We start from the raw sequence: 25,290 nt of genomic DNA, 5'->3' as shown, positions 1-25,290 counted from the left end.
CCTCATTCTCTTAATTTTTTTTTTTTTTTTTTTTTTTTTTGCGGTACGCGGGCCTCTCACTGTTGTGGCCTCTCCCGTTGCGGAGCACAGGCTCCGACACGCAGGCTCAGCGGCCATGGCTCACGGGCCCAGCCGCTCCGCGGCATGTGGGATCTTCCCGGACCGGGACACAAACCCGTGTCCCCTGCATCGGCAGGCGGACTCTCAACCACTGCGCCACCAGGGAAGCCCTCATTCTCTTAATTTTAGATTGAACCTCAACTTATGAAAATCAGTATAGTGATTTTCGCTGCAGGAAGGCTTACTCCCTGGAACAGGAGAAATTTCTTAGTCTGTGTTTTAGAAGATGTATGAATCAGATTTAGGTAGCAGAGTCTATTTCTGGGAGTTTCCACCATGGACCATTTCATACACATGCAGGGAGACTGACTGGTGGAGTGACCTCTCATGTTTCTGTCCCGAGCTTCAGGCTTTGAATTCACGGGCGCCCCTGTTCCATCCATGCTCCCCCCCACCCACCACCGAGACACCCCGTCATTCCACTGGCATCCGTTGACTCCTTTTGGAAACATAACCTTGATGTCATTGTCACACCTGAGAACATGAGCAGCCGCCATTCAGCATCGTCACACGTTGTCCTTGACGGACTCGCGCACACAGATCCCAGGTCCATCTTGAGTTACTGTCAATTATACCCACGCTGGTCACTGTGCGCCGTTTGGGTCTTTTGGGAAGTTACCCAGATGCCATTTCAACTTGTCTTGAACGCCCCCTCCTTGTCTCACACGAAACGTGGTCCTGTGTGCTCTCCTGGCCTCCGCTTCCCCCGATGCCCTCCTCGTTGCCCCAAATAGCCTTGACAGCAGGGGGGCCCGATCACACAGTTTCGCTGCTTGTAGAGACCCCTCCCCATTCTTGCAGCCTCATGCTCAAACCTGTCCACATGGTCCTTGTGGCCTGCAGCATGTGCTCCGCCCGCCAGGCACGTGCCCGCTCTCTCTGCCCAGGACACTGTTCCCTCCCTGGGTTCCTCTGCATTCCATCTCCAGATCCGTGGTTCACAGTGAGAGGGCTGGGCAGGTCCGACTCCAGCTGCATTTAGTAAATGACATGGGGTGAAGGGGTCTTTATGAAGCAGAGCTCAAGGGGTCCAGCGTAGACGTAGGCCTTCACACTGACTGGGGTCGGGGGTCCTGTGGAAGTGTCTGGTTTTGGTGTCGTGCGTGTCAGGTGGGGTTGGTGGGTTTGGGAGATGACACAAACCCTTCCCACCAAACTGAGCGAGACATGCTGTGTTCACAGCTGCCACCGTTCTCCAGTGCCTGGACAACTGCAGGCTCCCTGACAGCAACCAGACCCTGCTCCGGAAGCTTGGGGTGAAGCTCGTGCAGCGGCTGGGCCTGACCTTCCTGAAGCCCCAGGTGGCCAAGTGGAGGTGAGTGGACTGAGTGGTGACCGTGCGGCCAGGGTGTGTCGGGAGGCTGGCGCGGGGCCAGGTGTTTCAGGTGGCTGGACACAGCGGGCTGATTGACGTGTCCTGCTTTCATTTTTTTCCCAGTCTTAGCAGTGTTTCTGAGTTTGAAAGGAACACCTTTTCTTTGGGTTATTTTCTGACCCCACATCTTCCAGGTAGAATTTTGAAGTGGAACTGATGACGAGGAAGGCTTGTTTCGCACTCACTGAGAGTGCCTGTCATTCAAGTGTAGGGCAGCCTCACCCGTGGGTCGCACCATAGGGAAAGCTCCGTCTGGTCACCGCAGTCTGGGTCATGGGCTCCTTCCTCGAGGTTTACTCAGAAAGGAGAGCTGTCTCTGCCTGTGGATGGAAACGATGTCTTAAGGGTTCTTTTGAAGTAGTGGCTCCCACGGAAACAGACTATTTACTGTGCTGGGGGTGGTACTGCATTTTAGCAGTCTTCAGATATTCATTTGTGTGTTTGGGAGGAATTATTTGATTAAGTTTGTCTCCAATTATAGGAAATTCCAGAGAAGTGTGTTATGTTTTAGTGATGTTTTACTGAAATACCTTTTAGGTGTTCTGTATACAGCTTGTTCTGTAAGTTGTTTATGAGACTAAATGTTAGTGGTTACTTTGCAGATGCTGTGGAAAATTAACATTCTGTGCTGTATTAGGGTTCCCCTGAGAAACAGAACCAATTGGTGTGTGTGTGTAAAGAGACTTATCATAAGGAATTGGCTTATGCTTGTGTAGCTGGCAAGTCCCCAAATCTGGCAGGCTTGGAGGCCAGGAGGAGCTGATGTTTCAGCTTGAGTCTGAAGGCAGGAAGTATCCCTCTCACTGGGGGAGAGTGAGCCTGTCTGTGATCCTCAGGCCTTCAGTGGATTGGGCAAGGCCCACCACACTGGGGAGAGCAACCTGCTTTACTAAGCCCACAGCTTAAATGTTAATCTCACCCACAATCACTGTCACAGACACAACCAGAATAATGTTTGAGCAAATATCTCGGCACTGTGACCCGGTCAACTGGACACATTAAAATGAACTATCACAAGTACTCCAAGCATTTACGTGGGAAGGAGAGTAATTTAGCACCCCAGTTACTTTGTTCAGTCTGTATCTCTCTGTACACTGAGTGTGATTATTAACGTGGTGGGTTCAGTCTCCCGTCTTGCTCTTTGTTTTCTCTCTCATCCGTCTTTTTCGTTTTATCCCCTCTGATACATTTTCTTTTTATCTTTTCTTTTTTTTTGCCGTACGCGGGCCTCTCACTGTTGTGGCCTCTCCCGTTGCGGAGCACAGGCTCCGGACGTGCAGGCTCAGCGGCCATGGCTCACGGGCCCAGCCGCTCCGCTGCACGTGGGATCCTCCCGGACCGGGGCACGAACCCGTATCCTCTGCATCGGCAGGCAGACTCCCAACCACTGCGCCACCAGGGAAGCCCCTTTTTATCTTTTAGATTCATTCCCTTTTTGGTTACCTTCCCCTTAGTGACAGGCAGGTAACTGGCCTCACTGCCCCTCCTGCTGTCTGGGGCGCAGGCCTTCTCAGTTCCTCCCGCTGGGGTGTGGCCCTTGCTCCTACAGCAGCTACTCATGTCTCACGCGTGGCCTTTCAGTCCTTCCTGCTGGACCCACACTTCAGTGACTGCCCAGCGTTACTTGCCCTCTGGACTCTGTTTGGCTCTTGGCCTCCCAGCTGCTCTCTGATGGCGTGTCTGGGTCTCACACGCCTCACAGCTGCCTGAGGATCCAGGGAGAATTTGGGATGCCGTCTCAGCGCCCCTTCCTTCAGCGTCAATCCCCACTTAGTAGCCACCTCACTAGTCATGATTTGTTTCTTCTGCCCAGCAGGACGGCGGCTATGCTCGGGCTGTGCTTTCCTGTGCTGTGGTTTAGAAAGTGCCTTTGGGAGGAAGCAGAGGGGAAGTTGGGTGCACCTGCGGGCTTCCCTGCTCTGAGGGATTGTAGCCCTGCCTTGGTTGTCATCTTGTGCCTGCCAGCGGTTGGTATATACACTTTGTCTAGATTTGTGGTTAAGTCAGGAGGGAAAGCCCAGTGGCAGCCTGTCTGGTCCCTGGTTGCTGGACGATATAGAGAACTTTTCCTGTGAGGTAAAGCCCTCGTGTGTCTTCATTGGAGGAGAACAGTAACAGTGTCGACAGTCGTTGCCAAGTGCCTGCTGCTTGCTGGGAGCTTTATGATCTTGACACCAATCCTGTGGTGCCTGGTGACGTTCTCCTTGGTTCAGTTACCTGTTGCTGCTCTGATTCTGACAACAACTCTGATGTGTGTTCTTTTCCAGACCAGGACCAGGCAGTTGTTGGACACCAGCTGGGTGTCCTACTGTGTAACTCAGTTTTGACTCTGTCTTTGTGGAGACAGCACCAGATCCTACAGTTTAAGGGCTCAGCCCACTAGACTGTCTCCCCCGCCTCAACACCTCTCCTCCCTCTGCCGACCCCAATTGCAAGTCGGAGTTGTCACCTGTGTTTCTGACAGTCTGGCTACAGGTTGGAGGGTTTGATAATTTGCTAGAGCGGCTCTTAGAACTCAGAGAAATATTTTATTTGAGATTACTGGTTTATTATACAAGGCTATAACTCAGGAATGGCTAGGTGGAAGAGATGCAGAGGGCAGGGCCTGGGGAGAGGGCACAAGGCTTCCATGCCCTCTGAGTTCCCCACCCTTCCTGCTCCTCCCTGTGTTCACCAACCTGGAAGCTCTCCTAACCCACTCCTTTTTTTTTTTGGCCCGGCCATGTGGCATGCGGGATTTTAGTTCCCAGACCAAGGATCAAACCTGCGCCCCCTGCAGTGGAAGCTCGGAGTCTTAACCACTGGACCTCCAGGGAAGTCTTCCTTTTGGGTTTTATTGGAGGCCTCATTGCATAGTCAGGGTTGATGAAGTCACTGGTCATTGGCAGTTGATTGAACCTCCATCTTGGGAACTGCCCACACCATCCTTGTTTCACGGAATCTGAGGCCTCAGGGCCACAGCTAAACAGTGTCTGAGTTGGCTCTGTCTCTGAAGCCCCAGTTATCTGGAACTGGACTTGACCTTAGGCTGCGGCCCCCAATAATCATGCTGTAACTCGACCTGTCACCTTTTATGCCCCAGGCCCTGTCCTGAGCTGGGGCTGCCCCAGAGTCAGGCCCAAGCGTGCCTGTCCTTCTTCTAGGAGGGGAGGCGTTCCTGGGCCTTTCTCTGCACAGGGCCTGGTCTGAGTGCTTTGTGCACATCCTCCCACCCGGCCTCGTTGCAGCCCTCTGGGTGGGGCCTCATTTTACAGATGGGAAACTGAGGCAGGCAGAGGTTCAGGGGCTGTGCAGTCAGACAGCTGAGCTGGTCTGTGCTGCTGGCCCCTTCATGGCACTGCGGGAGACGATGCTGGTGGCCTCAGCTGGTGGGGAGGGGGGTGTGGGCGGCAGGAAGTGGTGAGAGCCATTCAGGAGGCAGGATCTGTGGGAGCTGGCATGGACCAGCTGTGGCCCCTGGTGTGGAAGGTGGGCGTCTGGCCCGGAGGCAGGGGGTGGGGCTCTGCTCAGGTGGGAGACCTGGAGGCAGAGCCTGTGGAAATAAGGTCAAGGCCAGTGGGTTCAAGCGTGCCCTCCCTGTCATTTCTGTTGGGTGCATTCTTTTTTTAAAAAAATAATTTAAAAAAAATTTATTCATTTTTATTTATTTATTTTTCGCTGTGTTGGGTCTTCGTTGCTGTGCGCGGGCTTTCTCTAGTTGCGGCAAGCGGGGGCTTCTCTTTGTTGCGGTGCGCAGGCTTCTCATTGCAGTGGCTTCTATTGTTGTGGAGCACGGGCTCTAGGCACACAGGCTTTAGTAGTTGTAGCTCACGGGCTCTAGAGCGCAGGCTCCAGTAGTTGTGGCTTACGGGCTCTAGAGCACAGGCTCAGTAGTTGTGGCTCACGGGCTTAGTTGCTCCACGGCATGTGGGATCTTCCTGGACCTGGGCTCGAACCCGTGTGCCCTGCATTGGCAGGCGGATTCTTAACCACTGCGCTACCAGGGAAGCCCTGTTGGGTGCATTCTTGTTGTCATGCTTTGTCACCTGCCTTTCTGCTAAGAAAGCTTTCCGACACATGAGGGTTTCTGAGTCATCTAGAAGGTGAATCTATGTTCTGTTGCTCAGATGAGGTTGTTATCTTCCTTGACAATCCATGCTGGTGACAGTTACTGCTCAGTTTCCTTCCTGTCCATCCTGTACCTGTAAAGCACATGGAATTTTCACAGTGACACTAAATTGTTGAATTCAGTCATCAGGATCTTCTAGCTCCAAGTTGTCGCAGAAGGTCTGAGGTGTGTTTGTTTGCTCCTTGCAGGTACCAGCGTGGCTGCCGCTCCTTGATTGCGAGCCTGCAGCTCGGTGTCCAGAGTCCTACAGATCCAGGGGTGCAGACCGAGACCCCTGACAGCGACGGAGAGGACGACGTCCCCGAGGAGGTGGAGAGTGTGATAGGTGAGTGGGGGCTACCTCATCTCGGCCTGCAGGGGACCTGGCCCCACCTCTGGTCTTTGCAGGGTGGGAGGTGAGGCTGGGGCTTTGTGCATCTGCTGTCTCCCCCGCCGCCTGTTGCGGCCCTAGACCGCCCTGGTCGCAGTGCGCCTGTGCCCCTCCACAGGCTCCGTCCTGCCTCCGCATCAGGCTTCCTGTGCTGCCGTGTACCCTCCACCAGGGCTTCCACTGACCGGCTTGCAAGGCCTGTACTGCTTGGGAGCCCTCTGTGCGGCCTTTCCTAGAGGCTGAGCATTTCTCAGACCCTGTCCCTAGGAGAGCTGCTCTCTGCAGCCTCTGGCAGAAGCTGTTTTCTCTGGGAAGCCTCCCTCATCAGCCTCTGGCCTTCCTCGCTGGTGCTCTCTGCCCAGTGACTGTTAGGAGCTAAGATAGAAATTGCCCTTAAATGATGACTTAAAGACACACAGAAGGAAATGTCCTTTTATTGTGATTAGAATTGAGATTCTTCATGGAATTGCCTTTATGGTACTGTTTTGAGTGGTATGCAGGGTGGGTTACCTTAAAGCTGGGAACTGAGAGCTCATCTAGAACTCTGGGTGGTTCCGTGGGGCTCACAGACCGGCCTTCCTGTGTTCTTCCAGAGCAGCTGCTGGTTGGGCTGAAGGACAAGGACACGATCGTGCGGTGGTCTGCGGCCAAAGGGTAGGTGACTGCACTTGGTTGGGGGGCTGGGCTGGGGGCTCACAGCTTATGCTCCAGATGCCTGCAGGTCTCCTGAGTCTCCTTAATCATTCAGTACTTCCTGTGGAATTGGAGGGCTGCAAACAGCTCCGAGAGTTTTAAAAGGCAGAATGATTTTTTCCTAATTCACATTTACTGCTCTTTGTTCTAATTTTCAAGAAAATCACTGAGGTTGGTCAGTGGCTTCTTCATTTTCTTGCCCTTCTGGCTGGAATGAGCACGTTTGCCTTTTTTACCTTCAGGTGTTTCTTTCCTTGCTCCTCACGTCCTCACTGCCACGACCCCCACCTCCTGCCTCCACAGCCAGGGGTGGCCCCCCATGTAGGGAGCAGATGCTGCACGGCCTCACTTGATTCCAGAGCCCCCAGGAGGGGCTGGCATCCCCCTCTGCTACACCTGAGGGAACAGCCAACACAGGTGCCCCGGCACACCCAGTGGGGCCAGGGCGGGTTAGGGGACAGATTACAAAGGAGATGTTGTGGAGAAAAGGAAAATGGGTGAAGGTGCCCATGGGCCCTCCCCACAGAGGTTCCGGGTGTCCATGCCAATCCACTCACATAGCGAATGCTGGGGTGAGGAGGCTCACATGGGGGCTTTTGGCCAGCCTCAGAGCCCAAAGTCTTGTCTGCTTGGAGTACGATGGGCTGGGAGGGTGGGCCTTTCTGGGGCACCGCTGGCCGGGACCCAGCCTGGGCAGTGACCTGATGGGAGCCGGCCCGGTTGACATGCAGCATGGGATGGACCTTGGTGGCCTGAGCTGGGTGCTGTTGACTGTCTAAGAAGTGCACCTGCCCTGTGGGCTCCCTTTGCCTTGGTCCCCCAGATGCCTGTCCTGTCTCTGTATGTCAGTGTGATGGGCTCCCTGATGGGGCAGGTGGCTTTTATGGAGCAGAATCAGCCTCTTTGCCATCCTCTGGAGAGAAGGACGGTCACGTGGGACGTTCCTAGTGTAGCGTGTGCCCTTGACAGGCTGGTGATGCTGACAGATGCTGACGTTGCTTCTGCTTTTCAGAATCGGTAGGTTGGCTGGAAGACTTCCCAAAGAGCTGGCGGATGATGTGGCCGGGTCTGTGCTGGACTGTTTCAGGTATGTGGGGAGATCAGAGGGGTAGATGTGTTTCTGGGTAAGAGCAGTGGCTTTTCTTTCCTTACTTCCTCCTACGTTTTCTTTCAGTTGAGCTAGTTATCAGATTCTCTGAAGCCATTTCTTTTCCTTTTGAAGTTAAATTTGAGGACTCTAGTTATTTCTGATATATTTCTTGTGTGTGTGTGTTCCCCTAATACGTCTTTGTTTTTAAAAAATTGGGGTATAGTTGTTTTACAATGTTGTGTTAGTTTCTACTGTACAGTGAAGTGGAGCTCCCTGTGCTATACATTGGTTGTCTATTTTATACATATTAGTATATATGTTAATCCTAATCTCCCAATTCATCCCACCCTGATATATTTCTTTTGTCAGCTTAGACTCCATTACGTTTAAAAACCTTAAGGAGAAAGAAGTCAGTTTTGTGCGTGTCCACACATAGAAACGTATCCTTCAAGGAAACTTGTTTTCATTGGAATGAAACCAGGGCTGCTCTGTCCGAGAGGGTTTTCTGTGATGATGGCCTGTTCTAGATCTGGGGCTGTTGAGATCTTAAAAGAGGCTAGTGTGACTGAGGTCTGAATTCCAAATTTTATTTAATTTCATCAGATGTAAATCTCGTAGCCACATGTGCCAGTGGTTGTGCTGCATCTGTCCTCACCTCTTGGGTTCCTGGGGACCCTCAGCCTGCCCGAGGTGCAGGTGTGGGCCGGGAGGTGCAGGTGGCAGGTGTGGGAGTTTGAGCCTGGGGCCTGCAGGCCAGGGGCAAAGGGCAGAGCCCCGAGCAGCGCAGCTGGGCTGGGGGGTGCCCCGTTAGTGCAACTGCTCACCAGGACTGTTGCTCTGCTTGCCCCTCGGTTTCAGAAGCAGGTGATTTGAGAATGGGTGTTGTGTTCGGCCCCCATTTGTGGTCCCACCCTTGTCAGCCGGTTGTTTCTCTTCTTGGTGCCCCCATGCGTGTGAGAGCTGTGCTATTGGTGTTCATGGGCACTCAGGCCTCAGTCACTGAGCCGGCCCACGGGGTCCCAGGGGCGCGGGCTCCTCCTGCCCTGGGCCCCGAGCCTGCTTGGTGAGGTTTAAGGACTGCAGGAAACCGTTTCACACTACTGTTTCAGAGTAATGTTGCGTGTGTGGCCACTGTGTCTTCTTGTGGCAGGAGACACGTGCTGCTTCGCGGGACTCTGTAGAACCGTGGGTCTGCACGATGACTCTACTGACTTGTTGTAGAGTGTCTTCCTGGAGTTCTTGGGCAACCAGGGGCGTGGGGGTTTTGGGAGGATGGAGGAGCCAGGGCTCCAGCCTTTCCTCCCAGCGCCTTCCCCTGGGGTGGCTGTCTGCCTCCCTCAAGCGCTTCGCTTTGTTCTTTCCTTCCTTAGAGGGTTTCCGCACAGCACTCTGGCTATTTGAAGCCGTCTTTGTCCAGCCCTTCCTTCTGCTGCTCCTTCTGCAGTCTCCCCTCCCATGCGCTCATGGGTCCCCTCCCGTGCGGCTCTCAAACCCCATCACTTCTCTAGCCGTTGTGCCTCTGCCTCAAGGGCTGTGAGCTCTTCACCCCAACGTGTCTCCCCTGAACGCTAGCATCTTTTCTCCCAAAACATGCTTCTCTGGTCAGGTGTATGTTCCTTCCTCTCGGCCTGCAGCCTTAGTCCAGTTTCACTCGTCCTAGTTAATCTCCAAACGCTGCTTTGCCTGTATTTTGTCGTTTTAATGAATTCCTCTGATCTTTGTGTCTGGGTTGTGGAGGGTAGAAATGGTCTCACTGCTCCGGATTCCCAAGGCCAGAAGCCCAACACAACATTGAGCGAAGGGGCCTGAGTGGGTCCTCGGGGAGGCAGTCTTTCCCTGGACAGGACCGCCCACAATGGGTGTGAAACTCCTGATTGCAGAACAGGCCGTAGAAAGGAGTCAGCGCAGCCGGCAGAAGCAGGGACCAGCTGGGCTGGGGTGTGAGGTTGGCACGGCGGTTGGGCCGGCTGGCGACCCAGCACAGAGGCCGCTCTGGTCTCCTCCCTCCTTTTGTGTCCTCCTGGGGTATGTGGTGAGCTGCCAGCCATTTCTGCAGTGGGTCAGAAATAGGACATTAATTCTCTTATATGTAAGAACACCCGACTCCTGGGACTGTTACCTTGCTCCCTGCCCTGTTTCTGGGCCAGATTCTGTGGCTGGGGCCTCCCACTGAGCCCCACAGGACCTCCTCCGGCCCCCTGCTCCCCTCCCAGGTCCCGCCCCAGAATGTGCAGGTGTCCTTCAGTACCTGCACTCCCCCACCCCTCCCACCACTTAGAAAACCACGCGTTAGCCCCTCAATGGCCTCAGGACAGGATCCCAGAGATGGTGCCCAGTCCCACCAGTCCAGGGTGGGTGCAAGCAGCCTGCCCCGGGAGGCCTTTCTGGGTCCTCTGTGTCTGCCATCTGCACTAAGCCCGCGGGAGTCTCCAGTCAGCAGACGGGCCTCAGCCCTGCGGCCTGGGTCCTGGGTGTTCCCTGGTGGTGCTGCCGTGGCTGCGGGAGCAGCCCCGTCTCAGCAGGAAGTGCTCTTCACGGCTCCTTCCCAGGCTTTTCCTTGAGTTCTAGTGCTGTTTGCAGTTAAAAGTTCAGAAGGAGATGAAGGTGATGGGGTGTCCCCCTCTGCTCTGCACCCTGCACACACTGTCCCCCTTTCTCCGTGTCCTTCTAGGGGCAGTGGGTATGAGGTGGGTGGAAGGATAAGAACGTCTTCTCCGCTCATCCCACGCCCTCCACGCCACCCCACTCTGCTCTTCCAGGTGGTCCTCATTGGGTCCCCTTGCTGATGTGAGGCCAGTGACCCCGAGCCCATCTTGGCCTCTCTGTCTCCCGAACCTGCTGTCTCGGCCCTTCTGTTTGCTGTTGTCTCCACTCCTCTGGGACCCCAGGCCCTCCCACGGTTGTCTGGGGCTTGGTTCTGGGGCAGGAGCTTGCCCTCAGGCACTGGGCACTCTGGCGGTACACGGTACTCTGCGTCTTAGTGTCTGCGTCCATCCCCGCTGTGCAGGTTGGCCTTGGAGAGGGTCCACGTCCTCCTGGAGTGGGAGAGCAGAGGCAGCAGCGCAGGCAGGACGCCGTGGTCCTCCTCGGCCCCCCTTGGGCCACAGGCATTTTACAGCCCGACGCAAGGTCCTGCACTGTCCACAGCTGTTGACAAGCGACAGCGCACACACGTTTAGTTGAGAAACACTGGCGATTGTTTTAGTGATAATTGAGTCATCGTACTGCTGACCTTTTATCAGGTTCTTCCAAATGTTATTAAATCTTTTATGGAAAGCATAAAGCACTTCTCTCCAACTGAAATCCTGAAGTACACAAAGTGCAATATTAAATTGTGGAAACGGTCATATAGTCTTCGGGACAGACATTTAATAAACATCTGGAACTTAAGAAAGTTATAATTGGAATTCAGTCACTGGTTGCTGGCGAGGTCCAGGGCAGCTTTTGTGTCTGTCTTGGTCAGCGTGTCTCTGCAGAGCCCAGAGCAGGGCCTGGCACGTGGGAGACACTGCTAAGTGTATTTTGAGTGAAAAGATAAGCCTAGCTTCTATCCTATCTGAGTATTCTTGCGTTTGTTGCCAGCCAGTGATGCAATTTATTTGGTTTTCCTAAACATTTCTTTGCCATCAAATTAATTTATTCAGAATTGGAGAGAGTCCTATAATTTCTCTGTTTTTTTGGGTGAAGTATATTTCCATGTTTATTTTGGCAGCCAAGCGTGGAAACTCTCAGAACAGTTATTGATGTAAGAAACAGTTGTTGATGTAAGAAAGAGTTATTCTCACTAGTTATAATGCCAGAGCTGCACCTTTAAACATGAGAGCTTCCAAACCACTTCAGGAAAGCTTTATTAAATACGAAATTTTGCTTATGAGTTGACTGGCTTTTCAGTTGTTTATTGAAAGTCTGTTTCAAACAGTACAAAAAGAGTTCTGTATATGCCGTTTTATTCTAACTTCCTAATTTCAGTATTCATCATTTAAGCCAGCAGGGGCTCCATGAAAAGCGGGTCTCCTTGCCCTTCCTGCGAACATTTTCCTAACCTTCATTTGGTGCAGTCACTGTGTTGTGAGCCCAGCGTTTCTTGAGCGGCGCAACTGCTTAAACGGCTGAGAGAGCTAGCTGCTCTGGCCCGAAGGTGCAGTGGGCACGTGTGTGGGCTGTTCCCCCTGGGGCATGTGAGGCTGACCCAGGATTTTTTTTTTTTTTTCTTTTGTGGTACGCAGGCCTCTCACCGCTGTGGCCTCTCCCGTTGCGGAGCACAGGCTCCGGACGCACAGGCTCAGCGGTCATGGCTCACGGGCCCAGCCGCTCCGCGGCACGTGGGATCCCCCCAGACCAGGGCATGAACCCGCGTCCCCCACATCGGCAGGCGGACTCTCAACCACTGTGCCACCAGGGAAGCCCCTGACCCAGGATTTTTACTCATTCTCTGGAGATCTGAACATGGCCGTTACCTTCAGTTGATTTGGAGTACTTTATCTTGTTACTGACCGATATTTTATAAACTCACTCAGGGTTTTGGTGAGGCTTTTGGCCCAGGGGGTGGACTTTCAGTCTGGGCTGTGGGGGGCATCGTGCTGGGTCTCAGGCTCTTTGTGTTTTCAGTTTCCAGGAGACAGACAATGCCTGGCATGGCGGGTGTCTGGCGCTGGCAGAACTGGGCAGACGAGGCCTGTTGCTCCCTTCCCGACTCCCGGACGGTGAGTATGAAGCTCAGTTTTGTGTGGTCAAGACCATGTTTGCGTGTCGAGGTGCTTCATCTGGCCCCCTCCCCAGTGTGGCCGGCTGTCAGCACACACCACGCCTCTGCCCTCCCTGACCATCGTGAGTGTTGCAGGAGAGAGCCCTCCAGGCCTGTGCTCTCAGCCTTCTTCCTTATGTTGGCCTTTCTGATTCCTGATGCCTCTTCTCCCTGCTGTGAAATTTTAATAGCACACCTACACTGTAGGTCTGGATTCGGAGGGCCGCGAGCTGTTGTGATGTCTGAGATTGTCTTGTCCCCCAGAACCAGTTTCACCCTCGTGAGGGTGCTGTCGCCCGTTAAGAATGTGCGCACTGCCGCTGTGTTTAGCCCGTGGAGTGATATCATGGTTCTTGGGAACAAGGCTCACGCCAGTGAGGGGATGGGGAGGAAGCTCGGCAGTGGGCCTGAGCAGGGGCACAGTGCAGCTGGTGCAGATAGACCACAGAACTCCAGGCCTGTGCATGCCAGCTCTCGGGCCCAGCCCCATGGGGGCGCTTGTCTGTGGTGGGTGGGGACTGTCCCTGGGAGTGGCCCGCTATGCCTCCGTGGACAGAAGGGAGGGATGCCTGTGAAGGATGGAGAGGGCCCTGTGCCGGAGTGTGTCACCAAAAACGCCGTGTACCCCGAGGGTGACTTCTGTCCAGAACAAGGACGTCTGTGCAAAGAAGGGTGCAGCTCAGCAGCTGAGCTGTGGGGGTGTTGCAGGTGCTGGCTGTGCGCTTGGCGTTGTACAGCACAAGCAGGGCAGAGGACCCTTGGTTTCTATGGGCTCTTTCTGCTTATTCTTGTAGCAGCTTTACTGAGATACGATTTTTTAAAAAAAATTTATTTGTTTATTTGGTTGTGCTAGGTCTTAGTTGCAGCCCGTGGGCTCCTTAGTTGCGGCTCCAGGGCTCGTTAGTTGCGGCATGCGGGCTCCCCAGTTGTGGCATGCGAACTCTTAGTTGCAGCATGCATGTGGGATCTATTTCCCTGACCAGGGATTGGACCCGGGCCCCCTGCATTGGGAGCGCGGAGTCTTACCCACTGCACCACCAGGGAAGTCCCTGAGATATGATTTATGTACCATAAAGTTCACCCATTTAAAGTGTTCAGTTCAGTGGTTTATAGTATATTTACAGAGTTGTGCAACCACCATCTTAATCTAATCTCATTTTCCCTCAAAGAAACCCTATACTCAGGAAAAGTCATTCCCCATTTTCCCTGAACACCACCAGCCCCAGACAACCACTGATCTTTTTTTGTCTCTATAACTTTGCCTCTTCTGGACACTTTATGTAAATGGAATCTCCAGTAGTGGTCTTTCGTGTCTGACCTCTTTCATTTAGTGTAATGTTTTTTTTTTTTTTTTTTTTTTTTTTTTTTTTTTTTTTTTTTTTTTTGCTGTACGCGGGCTTCTCACTGCTGTGGCCTCTCCCGTTGCGGAGCACAGGCTCCGGACACACAGGCTCCGCGGCCATGGCTCGCAGGCCCAGCCGCTCCACGGCATGTGGGATCCTCCGGGATCGGGGCACGAACCCGTGTCCCCTGCATCGGCAGGCGGACTCCCAACCACTGCGCCACCAGGGAAGCCCTAGTGTAATGTTTTTAACATTCATCCCTAGGGCACCACGTAGCAGTAGTACTTCATTCCTTTTTATGACTGAATAATATTCCATTGTATGGATACACATTTGTTTATCCCGCCATCGTTGATGGACATTTGGGTTTTCACCTTTGGTGATTATGAATAATGCTGCCCTGAACATTTGTATACAAGTTTTTGTGTGGACATGTGATTTGAGTTCTCTTGGGTATAGACCTACGAGTGGAATTGCTGGATCACATGCTAAATCTATCTTGAACTTTTTGAAGAACTGCAAACCCTTTTCCAAAATGGTTGTACCACTTTACATTCCTCCAGCTGCATATGAGGGTTCCAGTTTCCGCACATCCTCTCCAACACTTGTTTTTCCTCTGTTTTTTTTTTTTTTTGAAAATAGCCATCCTAGTGGGTGTAAAGTGGTTTTGATTTGCATCTCCCTACTGACTAATGGTGTTGAGCATCTTTTCATGTGCTTCTTGGCCATTTGGATATGTTCATTGGCAAAATGTCTATTCACATCCTTTGCTAATTTAAAAAATTGGGTTATTTGTCTTTATTGTTATGCGTTCTTTACAAATATGTCTTTTATCAGATGTATGATTTGTGGATATTTTCTCTGCTCTGTGGTTGTCTTGTCACTTTCCCGATGGTATTGTTTGATGCACCGAAGTTGTAAGTTTTTTTTTTTTTTTTTTGCGGTACGCGGGCCTCTCACTGTTGTGGCCTCTCCCGTCGCAGAGCACAGGCTCCGGACGCGCAGGCCCAGGGGCCATGGCTCACGGGCCCAGCCGCTCTGTGGCATGCGGGATCCTCCTGGACTGGGGCACGAACCCGTGTCCCCTGCATTGGCAGGCGGACTCTCAACCACTGTGCCACCAGGGAAGCCCCGAAGTTGTAAGTTTTAAGTCTGGTTATCAGTCTTCTCTTTTGTTGCTTGTGCCCCTGGTGTCACATCTAAGAAGTCATTGCCTACCCCAAGGCCACAGAGATGTACTACTGTGCTTTTATTTACTCTTGTTCCATCCTAAGTGACTTACACATTTATTTGTGAAAATAGATGTATGAGGGTGTGTGGGTATGTGAGTGTGTGGTGGGTCAAGATGAAGTCTCCGCCTGTGTGGTGCCAACTCCAGTTTAACTTGAAGGAGACCAAAGCCCTCTCTCTGCTTTTCATGCCTGAGACCCACTGGCATGTGTGTGTCTGTCGTATCTCATGATGTCGGCAGTGTCCACCGACCACAAGCAGCCAGAATGAGAGTGTATGGTTGTTGTTGTAGATGAAAAGTGTCAAGCTGTGGCCAAAAAACTGAGATGTCACATATGATGAGTCGGCCCATGATCTTCACTTGAGTGGCTGGCCGCCTCTTGCCTGTGGTGCCCTCCACATGAGTTGAGCCTCTCTGAAGACCTTTTGTGTGGCTGGTGGGTCGTGGAGCTGTGTTGTCTCCTGCCTGGGAGGGATCGTGCGGGCGACAGTGGTCTTGTCCTGGAGTAGGCTCCAGAGGTGATGGGTCTAACACTTACCGTTGATTTTTCTTTACTCTCTTTTCTCCTGCTCCTCAGACTGGATGGTTTGGATTGCCCTGTCTTCAGGTTCTCTGGTTCTTCCTTCTGCCTGCTCAGATCTGATGTTGTTCTCCTTCCTCAGCTGAATTTTTCATTTCAGTTACTCTGTTTTCAGTTCCAGAATTTCTTTGTGGTCTCTATTATAGTCTGTCTCTTTATTGACATTCTGTGTTTTTTCAGACATTGTTCTCTTGTTTCCTTTAGCTCTTGGAGCTTATTTGAGATAATTGATTTAGGGTATTTGTCTTGTAAGACACTGTCTAGCCTTCCTCAGGGGTGGTTTCTGTCAATTTCTTTTTCTTCCTGTGAATGGACCATAGTTTTCTGTTTCTTCATGTGCCTTGTTATTTTTTGGTTGAAAACTGGACATTCTGACATTTTATTATGTGATAACTCTGGAAATCAGGTTCTCCTTCCTTGCCAGCAGTTGCTGTTGCTGTTGAAGACTGTTAGTTGTCTCTTTATTTAGTGACTTTTTCCAGAGTTTTTTTTTTTTGCAATGACTGTATTCCCTGTTATGTTTGGTCACTGAAGTCTCTGTTCTGTTATCTTAGCATTTAGCCAGTGACCTAACAGAGGTTTCTTTTTCTTTTTTTCTTTTGGCTGCATTGGGTCTTTGTTGATGCACGTGGGCTTTCTCTAATTGTGGTGGGCGGGGGCTGCTGTTTATTGCGGTGTGCAGGCTTCTCATTGCGATGGCTTCTCTCATTGCGGAGCATGGGCTCTAGGTGCGTGGGCTTCGGTAGTTGTGGCACACAGGCTCAGTAGTTGCGGCACGCGGGCCCTAGAGCACGCAGGCTTCCGTAGATGTGGTATGTGGGCTCAGTAGTTGGGCCGTGCGGGCTTCATTGGTTGTGGCACGTGGGCTCAGTGGTTGTGGCTCGTGGGCTTCGTTGCTCTGCGTCATGTGGGATCTTCCCGGACCAGGGATCAAACTTGTGTCACCTGCATTGGCAGGCGGATTCTTAACCACTGTGCCACCAGGGAAGTCCCCAGAGGTTTCTTAAATGCTGAAATTTAGTAGCCTCCTCCTTCACCAAGCACTCCCCTGGTTGCGGCAGGTTTTTGATTAGATTCCAGAGTGCTGAAAAACTTGATTCTCTCTGTTTTTGCCAGCTTACTGGTTGGTTGGGTGGAGGGACCAATTCGTGGCGCTCCCTACTTGGCTGTATTCTGAGACATCATCCAAAAACTAGCATCTGAATAGCATTCTGGCATTAGTCTGAGTTCTCTGAGAAGACACCAAGACAGGATGAACTGTGCAGTTATTAGGGAAATGCTGGTAAGGGTGGCAGAGCCACCGTCTGACCCCGAGAGCTGTGGGGCTGGGGTATGGGTGGCGGTGTCCTGGTGGGCTGTGTGGTCTAAGGAAGGGTTTCTGGGGGGGGGTGGTCCTCAAGCCAAAGTCAGCCTCAGAGGCATTCCTGTCTTTCTGGAAGGGGCTGCAAGTTGTGGCTGCCGCACCGCCTCCCTGGTGGAGTGGCTGTGGGGCCTGGGGTCAGCCTGCGCCGGTGGGTGAGTCCTGGCTGTGGCCACAGCCTTCATTTGCAGAGTTCTGACCTCTCTTGTCTCCTGACCAGTCCCTCCCCATGGTCCTTTGTGCCTGGGTTCCCACTCTTCACTGCTCCTGACCCCTCCTGGCACTTTACCATTATGATGATTGTGCGCTTTCCTGATTTTTAACCTTTGTGCAGTTTTGAGCTGTTTGGACATTCCAGCCTGTAAGAAAAATGACAGCCATAATGAGACGTCTGTGGCTTAGTGTGTGGAGTAGGAGTTGTGTTCTTCTCTATTAAAATGCTTTTCTCCTTGAGTGAAAGTATGTGTGTGCTTCATTTCATACTCAGCCCTGTCCCGCCCTTGGGAGCATAGTATTTTGGTCAAAGATTAAACCAGGGGTAGAGGTAGATGGCTGTGGGCTGCTGGTGAGACTGTTGCAAAGGGGCTTGTTAGTACTTTTGTTTTCTTCAGTGTGAATTCAGGGATCCTTTTAGAAGTTATTTTCAGCTTTATTGGGATATATAGTTCACCTAACATACAGTTTACCTATTTTAAGTATCTAAGTCAATGGCTTTAGTCTATTACACTATTAATTTTTAAAAAAACATTTTAGCATATATACGACATAGAAATCTGCCATATTAATGATGTTTAAGTGTACGATTCAGTGGCATTAGCTACATTTACGATGCTGTACAACCATTACTATCACCATCTATTTCCAAAGCTTTTCATGTTCCCAAACAGAAACTCTGTCCCCCTTAAACACTAATTCCCCCTTCCCCTCCCCTCAGCCCTGATACCCATGAATCTATCTGCCTCTGTGAGTTTGCCTGCTCTGGGGAACCTCATATAAGTGGAACCATGCAAGATTTGTCCTTTGTGTCTGACTTACTTCATTTAGAATTTCTTTTTTTTTTTAACTTTTGTATTTATTTTTATTTATTTGTTTATTTACTTATTTATTTAGTTGCACTGGGTCTTAGTTGCGGCAGGTGGGCTCCTTAGTTGTGGCTCGTGGGCTCCTTAGTTGTGGCATGTGAACTCTTAGTTGCAGCATGCATGTGGGATCTAGTTCCCTGACCAGGGATTGAACCCGGGCCCCCTGCATTGGGAGCGCAGAGTCTTATCCACTGCGCCACCAGGGAAGTCCCTTACTCAGAATTTCAAGGTTAAATTCATGTTGTAGCTTGTGCCACAACCTCATTCCTTTTTATGGCTGAATAATATTCCTTTGTATGGATGGACCACCTGTTAGTTATCTGTTCATCTGTCTGTGGATACTTGGGTTATTTCCATTTTTTCGCTATTGTGAATAATGCTGCTAATGAACATTGGGTGCATGTATCTGTTTGAATCTGTGTTTTCATTTCTTTTAGGTGTATGCCTAGGAGTGGAATTGCTGGGTTACACGGTAATTCTGTATTTAACTTTTTGAGGGTTTATCGCTTTTTGTATGTAAAGGTTAGAAACTTCCAGCTCTGAAGTCGGGTTATATGTGAATGGAGAAAGGTACTGTCATTGCAAAACTACCAAGACTGTTTTTTTTTTTCTTTTTTTTGTTACAAAGATCTAAGACCCCATTGTGCTTGTAAGGATAGTTACAGAGAGCCTGCATGGTTTCTGCGGCTGTGTGCATGCAGGTGACCTTTTGGAGGAATTGCATTAGCGGGAGGAGTCCACAGGGCTGAAGGCACACATATGGCTCCACCGTGAACATCTGCAGGCAGCGCTGGGCTCCCGGCCTGTGTGGTTGCAGGAGACCGGACAGTTGTTAACCGTCTCTGGTTCCTCTTCTTGTCACTTAAGAAGGTGGCGGACAGTTTTGGGTGAGCTATAAAACAGTGTCCTCAGAATCTTTGGGCCCCGGAAGGTTTATGTGCTTGTGTGTAAGGCACGAGGCGAGAGCTTGTCTCTAGGGCGTGAGGCTTTGGGTCCCAGTCCTGGAGGCTTCTGAGGCCTGGCTCTGCTTCCCACAGGGTATGGACTTGCTGGAAAGCAGGGGTACCCTGTTTTTGGTCTTTGTCAAAGCACATTGGTATATAAAAAAAGGAGAGCCCAGGCATGCCAGTGAAGGCTGCACAGGTATGCATCGGTTTCTGGTCATGGCAGTGCATGCATTGGGTTAGTGGTGTGTGGCTGTCTGCAGGCACACCTCAGATGGGCAGCAGGGGCTCGTGGGCCATCCTGGATGGTTTAGGGGCAGTTTATAACAGCAGCCTCCTATTTGCCTTAAAAGAATATGACAAGTTCTGCATCCCTCTTGTGAGTTGATATCAGTGGTTTTGTATAAATATAACTTGCTGCAAGGCAGGTTATTTGCCATTCTGAATAGTGTCATTTTAAAACAAAGCTACTTCATCACTGTTTTAAATATGTCTGGTGGAATCCAGTCATCATGGTACTTTGGAATCCACCATCCTCCATCTAAAATGCAGGGATTTTATTCTTTGTCTCCTTGAACCTGTATTTCCATTTACTTTTCCTAGAGAATTTTTCCTTAATGTAACATGTTTCTGTGCTTGAGAATCTTTTGCTGATCTCCCTGTCAAGTATCTTCAGCAAGAGAATGTCTGTGAATGCAAACTTTAACTCTTACATTTTGTTCTGCCAAAAGGTAGTAAGTATTTAAGTTTTCTAGATTGAGTTTTTACAGGATTAGTTATTAGTACAAACTTGATCAAAACAACCGAAAATAACATTTGATTGGAATGCAACTTAACAAGATGGGTTTTTAGTTCAAGCTATCTTTCGGTGAGTAGTGCTTATATCTAGAACAAGGCAAGGTTCCAGATCAACTTTTTATTTAAAAAATTTTAATTTTTAGCTCTGAGCACTGAGAGGCCTTGTTGTACGTGCACGTCACTGGGAACGGCAGGCGTTAGCTTTAGCAGTGCTTTTTCTTTGAACGCTTATTGGATGGCTCTATTGGGACCACTTCTGTTTTGGTCAAAGTGTGAGCTGAAACTGCCCATCTTGTGGAGAGAGGGTTCACCCAGTCAGCTCAGCTCAGCGCCACTGTTTCCAGGCCCTTTCTTGACCCCCTGCCCTGCTCCCAGGCGGTGCATTGCTGAGAAACACCCTCTGAACAGTGGGGAAGGGCCCTTGTGAAGCCAGGCCCTGTATGCTTGGTCTCCAAAGGTGCCCCCGGATGCCTGCACTCCCCCGGGCTCGATGACTACCGGTGGACAGCAGACACATGCACACGTGCACACGCCCTCACATGCACACACAGATGTACCCTCGTCCTCAGTTTCAGTTGCTGCCTCAGCTCTTGTCTCTTTTTCATTGAGTTTATTTATTGTGGCAAAATATTGTATAACACAGAGTTTATGCTTATCTTCTTTTTATGTATCCTTAAAGTTCACCTATGAGTTTATTGGAAAATTAGCAACATATACATCATTTTAGGAAGTGGAAAACGAGCCTGAATGAGTTGTGAAGACAGAGCACGTTGAGAATAGCTTCCCCAGCAATGCATTCTCCCCAGTGGAAATAAGTTACTTGTATAAATAGCCTCTTGCTGTCTGTGTTTTATTCAGTCATAACAAATCACAGTGTTTTTACACACAGAACTTTAATGCTAGTACTGGAAATGTCTTTGCCTGGCATTTTTCCCTAGTAATTGTTATTTACTTCAAAACACACAGTAGATTTAATAGAAAAACAGTTAGAACAATTTGTTCTAGTGCTGAGATATTTATAAGAAAAGTGTTTTAAAGAGATTTCCTCTAAGATGCTAACACCTAAAAGTTACCTTTTAGTCCTATGCATTTCATCAGGTCCTACAGTGTGAGTCATTCAAATATTTTACAACCAGAAATAGAAGCACTTTTTAGTGTTCATGCTTAGTATTTACAAAACTGAATTGAGGGCTTCCCTGGTGGCGCAGTGGTTGAGAGTCCGCCTGCCGATGCAGGGGACGCGGGTTCGTGCCCTGGTCCGGGAAGATCCCACATGCCGCGGAGCGGCTGGTCCCGTGAGCCATGGCCGCTGAGCCTGCGCATCCGGAGCCTGTGCTCCGCGACGGGAGGGGCCCCAACAGTGAGAGGCCCACGTACCGCAAAAAAAAAAGAACAACTGAATTGAGTTGCAGGTTTAGTTTAATTTTTTTTTGAGAAGAAGAAAACTGTGTTGTAAAAATGTACCAGTTGAATAAGCAAGGGCCAGATGGAGGTTTGCTGCTGTCTCGCCTGCACCGGAAGGCGTGCTTGTGGCTGCAGCCTGTGGCTGGCCAGAGGTGGCTCTAAGACACCCGCGTTCTTTTCCGGAGTGTGAACACTCTGGCTGTGTCGCTGTGCTTTGCCTTCTTGGTTCCCTGCTGGGCCTTCCCTGCATCCCTGGGGCTCGTCCTCTTTTGCCCTTTGGGTCTGAGGTCGCACTGAGCCTCCTGGCTCTCAGGGGCTCTGGGGGTGGGTGCATCTAGCTGGCAGGCAGGCTCCTGGGCAGAGGGCTCGACGTTCCTTGGGCTGTAGGCCGCCAGCTGGCAGAGGGCCACGGCCGCAGTCTGCTTCTGCTCATCACTGTCAGCTGAGCGTGCGTCCTGGGCCTTCCCGGCGGGGCTGGGCACAGGGGCCTCCGCAGAGCTGGGGTTGGGCCCGCCCCCAGAACTTTCTGTCTCCGACTGTGGAGCAGAAGTCGGGGTGGGGGCAGCCGCGGGTTCGGCCCCTCTCGGGCGGCTGCGGACAGAGGGCCTCGAGGTCAGGGCGTTGCAGGGGTCCTTCACCGAGAGGTTGAGGGGTGCGTCCTGTGGCTCCACAAATTCTCCATAGGCAGTGGTGTGTGTAGTGGCTGGCTCAGCTTCTGGTTTCGTGGAGAGGTTCAGAGGGGCTGTCCTGGAGCCGTCCTCTGGGCTGGAGGGTGCAGCTTCCAGTCTCCCCATCTGAGCCAGAGCATCTGCATTCATGGCCTCGAGGCTGGAAGAGACACAGAGAGGGAGTCACAGGGACCTTGCTGAGGGCCATTGCCCGTGGGGGGTTTGGGCAAGTACCAGCTCCTCTGATTAAGCACAACCAGAGACATTACTTCGGAGGTTTTGAAAATGGACTCTCTTACCTTTCTGGAGATGCAGCTCTGTTTTCTGGGGCCTGGGAATGTGAGCGCTCCGTGTTCTTCTTGACAGGCTTGAAGGCTGTGAGGCTCTGTTCTGGTGGATGGAGACTTCCTGGGGCGCCGGAGGCCGCCATGTCCAAGAGGCTGCACAGCCCGGCACAGGGCTGGCTCGTCTGCGTGAAATTGGTGGGGCTCGGCCTTCCCGGGGAGCCTGTGGCCGCACTGCCTGCACGTGGGCTCATTTTGGTCCCTTCCGTGTCCCTCTGCCCATCTTTGGAAAGGTCTTTAGCCTCGGGAGTCGGACTCTCTTTCTCAAACTCTGTGTGTTTTTTGTGGGAGTTGGAAGAGTTTAACTTGGATGGACTCCAGGCCGGGTAGGCCAGGGCAGCTTCTTCCAGTAGGTGTGAGCTTTGATCTTGTGAAATACCAGCAACGGGTGGGGGTCTGAGGCCATAGGAGGAAAATGCAGACTCTGGTCTATAAAATCCATAAGGAATCGGCAGGTTGGAGTGATACTGCTGGAAGAATCTGTAATGGTCGTATGTGGATGGAACCGGGTTCAGGTGCTTAGGGATCGGCCCTGGGTGAGGCAGGAAATGTCTTTGGTCTTGGGCCCCGTAGACGGATAGCAGGGGGCTGTCACACTCGGGCGAGTTCCCTGCGAGTAGGTATGGTGAGTAGATGGTGGCCAGTCCGTGTTCTGTGTAAAAGTGAGGCGGGTACTCTGCGATGGTGGGGTGCACGTATGGGGAAGTGGCACCAAACCCCTTTGTGGATGGGATTTTATGTGGAAACTCAGGTGTGAGGAAAGGTGAGCCAGCTTTCCACGGGTAGCCAGGGGCGTGAAAGGCAGACTTGGTGTGGAAGGAGGCAGCTTTGGCAGGGGGCTGGGTCAGGGTCAGCGCTTCAGGAGCCTCGGTGAGTTCCTGCCCTTTGAGTCTGTGCTCGCCAACTGGAATGAATGCTGAAGGCCGGGTAGTGCCTTCCAGCACAGGCTGGGTGCCCACGGTGGCTTCTGGAGCTGGACTCAGGGGTGCTGCTTCCTTGTGTAGAGTGGGCTTCTGTCCGGGGCACCTGTGGGGCCCGCACGCACGCAGGTCCACATTTTCCTTGATGTCATCCTTGGCGAGGCCATGTTGGAGCTTGGCGTCCAGGTGTGAGAGCCCACTTGGGACGGGCTTGGAGGAGGTGGGCTTTGCCATGGGGTCGGACTGATTGGTTGGTTTAGGGTCCGAAGAGTTCGGTTTGGAGCACTTGGGAATGCGATCTTGCTCGGACACTAAAGTGATGGAGTTTTTACAGAGACCGTATTTCATGTGATTAAAAAGATGTGACTTTTCGTTGCAAGTAAAGGGACACTGGAAACACTTGTACTTGAAGGGCTTTCCTGGGGGCCTGGGGATGTAATGCGGCTTTTTTGGTTTTCGCTCTTTGAGAAGGCTCATTTTCCCTCTGTGGTTTGGCGTCTGAGCCCTGCTGGCTCCTGCGTAGTCCAGCTTTGGTGATTTTTAAGGAAGCAGGTCACTGCTTCTCCTTCGCTTTCCTTTCTGAGTGCTTTTACTTGAAGCCGGCTCCACGGGCTGTGGGTGTGACCAGGGAAGTCTCACTCATTTGGGGACCGGGAGCTGCAATGGAGGAGCAGAACCTTAGTGTTGGGACGATGGCTGACAGGCTAACGAAGAACCAGCCCGTGCTCCCCCGGGTCACGGAGGAGGTGAAGCAGAGGCCTCTACAGGTGCAGAGGACGTAAGTGCTCTTGCGCAGCAGGTACGGGACGGGCATCAGCCACCCCTCCTCACTACCCCGGACACCACCCCTACGGCGTTCTCTGTTTTCTCAAGTCTGGTCCCAGGTGAGTGTGGTTGCAGGAGTGTTTAGTGTCATTTCAGAGAATGCCTGTAACTCTTTGAGTTTTGGGAGCCTTTAGCCTGTGATCTGAGGCCTCAGGTGCCAGGAAGGTTGTGGACCCACCAGGCTGAGTGACCATTGAGATTCCACCCCCATCCATGTGCCTGGAGTTTCTGGACTGAGTCCCATCACTGTGCCAGCCTGACTGCTCTAACGTGAACCTGAGGAGGTCCGGGCTCATGCGTGTGTGTGACATTCACATTTGTGCTCACTGAGAACAAGGCACGTGTGATTGTAACCTTCAGTCCATCTGTCCTGTTTACTCACAGTGTTCTGTTCTATGAGGGAGTATTTAAAAGTGAAGAACATTTTAAAATGCCCCCCCGACCCTGTTTCTAAATTCACAAATGAAAAGTCAGCTTTCTGGGTAAGTAGAATTTGTGTTGGCCCAAATACAAACTTAAGTGCTGTGTTTATGTTGATTTGAATGATATTAAGATGCTGTGAGTCAGTGAGTGAGCAGATGTCCTCGTGCACGGCTGCCTTCCACTTGCCCACCTCACAGGTGGCGTGGAGTGAGTTAACGCACTAGTCCATCCCTGCCTATCCTGGCCTTAACCAAAGGCAGAAAAGCTTAGCAGCCCTCCTGGTAAAAGGAAACCAGAGTGGGACTTCCCTGGGGATGCAGTGGTTAAGACTCCACGCTCCCAATGCAGGGGGTCTGGGTTCCATCCCTGGTCAGGGAACTAGATCCCACATGCATAATGCAACTAAGAGTTTGCATGCCACAACTAAGGAGCCCGCGAGCTGCAACTAAGGAGCCTGCCTGCCGCAACTAAGACCCAGCACAACCGAATAAACAAATGAATAAATAAAATTAAAAAAAATAGAGGAAACCAGAGTGAGTGGTGCCCAATTTTACAGATGGTTGGATCCTGGGAGGAACCCATCCCAGCCTTTAACTTGTACGAAGGGGCTTCTGGATATCTCCCCCAGGGTCCTCCTGTCCTTGCCTATCCCCCAAGCTTGACGTCCCCCCGGGTTTCCTTCAGAGGCTGCTCTGCACACCCCTGGGCTCTCTCTCTGCCTCATAACCCGAAGCTGAGAACAAAGACGTGAGGTCTGGGAGGATCTCAGCACCCGGGCGCGGCTGCGTGTCCAGGACCAGCCCATGGGGTGACTGTGTCTTAGAGAAAGCCTGTGGGTGGGGCGGGCTGGGGGAGTGGGTGTGAGGAA

General features: G+C 51.6%; 2 protein-coding genes across 2 annotated transcripts in view; one reads left to right on the top strand and one right to left on the bottom strand.

Annotated features, from left to right (window-relative positions):
- The window catches only part of TBCD (tubulin folding cofactor D), a gene marked incomplete at its 5' end in the record, with an annotated part of 177,289 nt that overhangs the window by 45,597 nt on the left and 106,402 nt on the right, over nt 1–25,290 (top strand). Inside the window, 5 exons of the mRNA XM_079724650.1 lie at nt 1,303–1,435; nt 5,792–5,928; nt 6,567–6,627; nt 7,679–7,753; nt 12,365–12,459. Of these exons, the coding sequence (XP_079580776.1) occupies nt 1,303–1,435; nt 5,792–5,928; nt 6,567–6,627; nt 7,679–7,753; nt 12,365–12,459 (501 nt within the window). The remainder of the gene's footprint in view (nt 1–1,302; nt 1,436–5,791; nt 5,929–6,566; nt 6,628–7,678; nt 7,754–12,364; nt 12,460–25,290) is intronic.
- On the bottom strand, nt 20,668–23,651 carry ZNF750 (zinc finger protein 750; the record flags this gene model as incomplete). The annotated part of the gene is made up of 2 exons (XM_079725427.1): nt 20,668–22,070; nt 22,210–23,651. The coding sequence occupies 2 exons, from the start codon at nt 23,649–23,651 to the stop codon at nt 21,401–21,403; spliced, it is 2,112 nt and encodes a 703-aa protein (XP_079581553.1). The 3' UTR covers nt 20,668–21,400.

Source organism: Hyperoodon ampullatus (genome assembly GCF_949752795.1).
Source record: "Hyperoodon ampullatus genome assembly, chromosome: 19".
NCBI classification, from domain to species: Eukaryota; Metazoa; Chordata; class Mammalia; order Artiodactyla; family Ziphiidae; genus Hyperoodon; species Hyperoodon ampullatus.
This window is presented reverse-complemented; position numbering and strand designations above follow the sequence as displayed.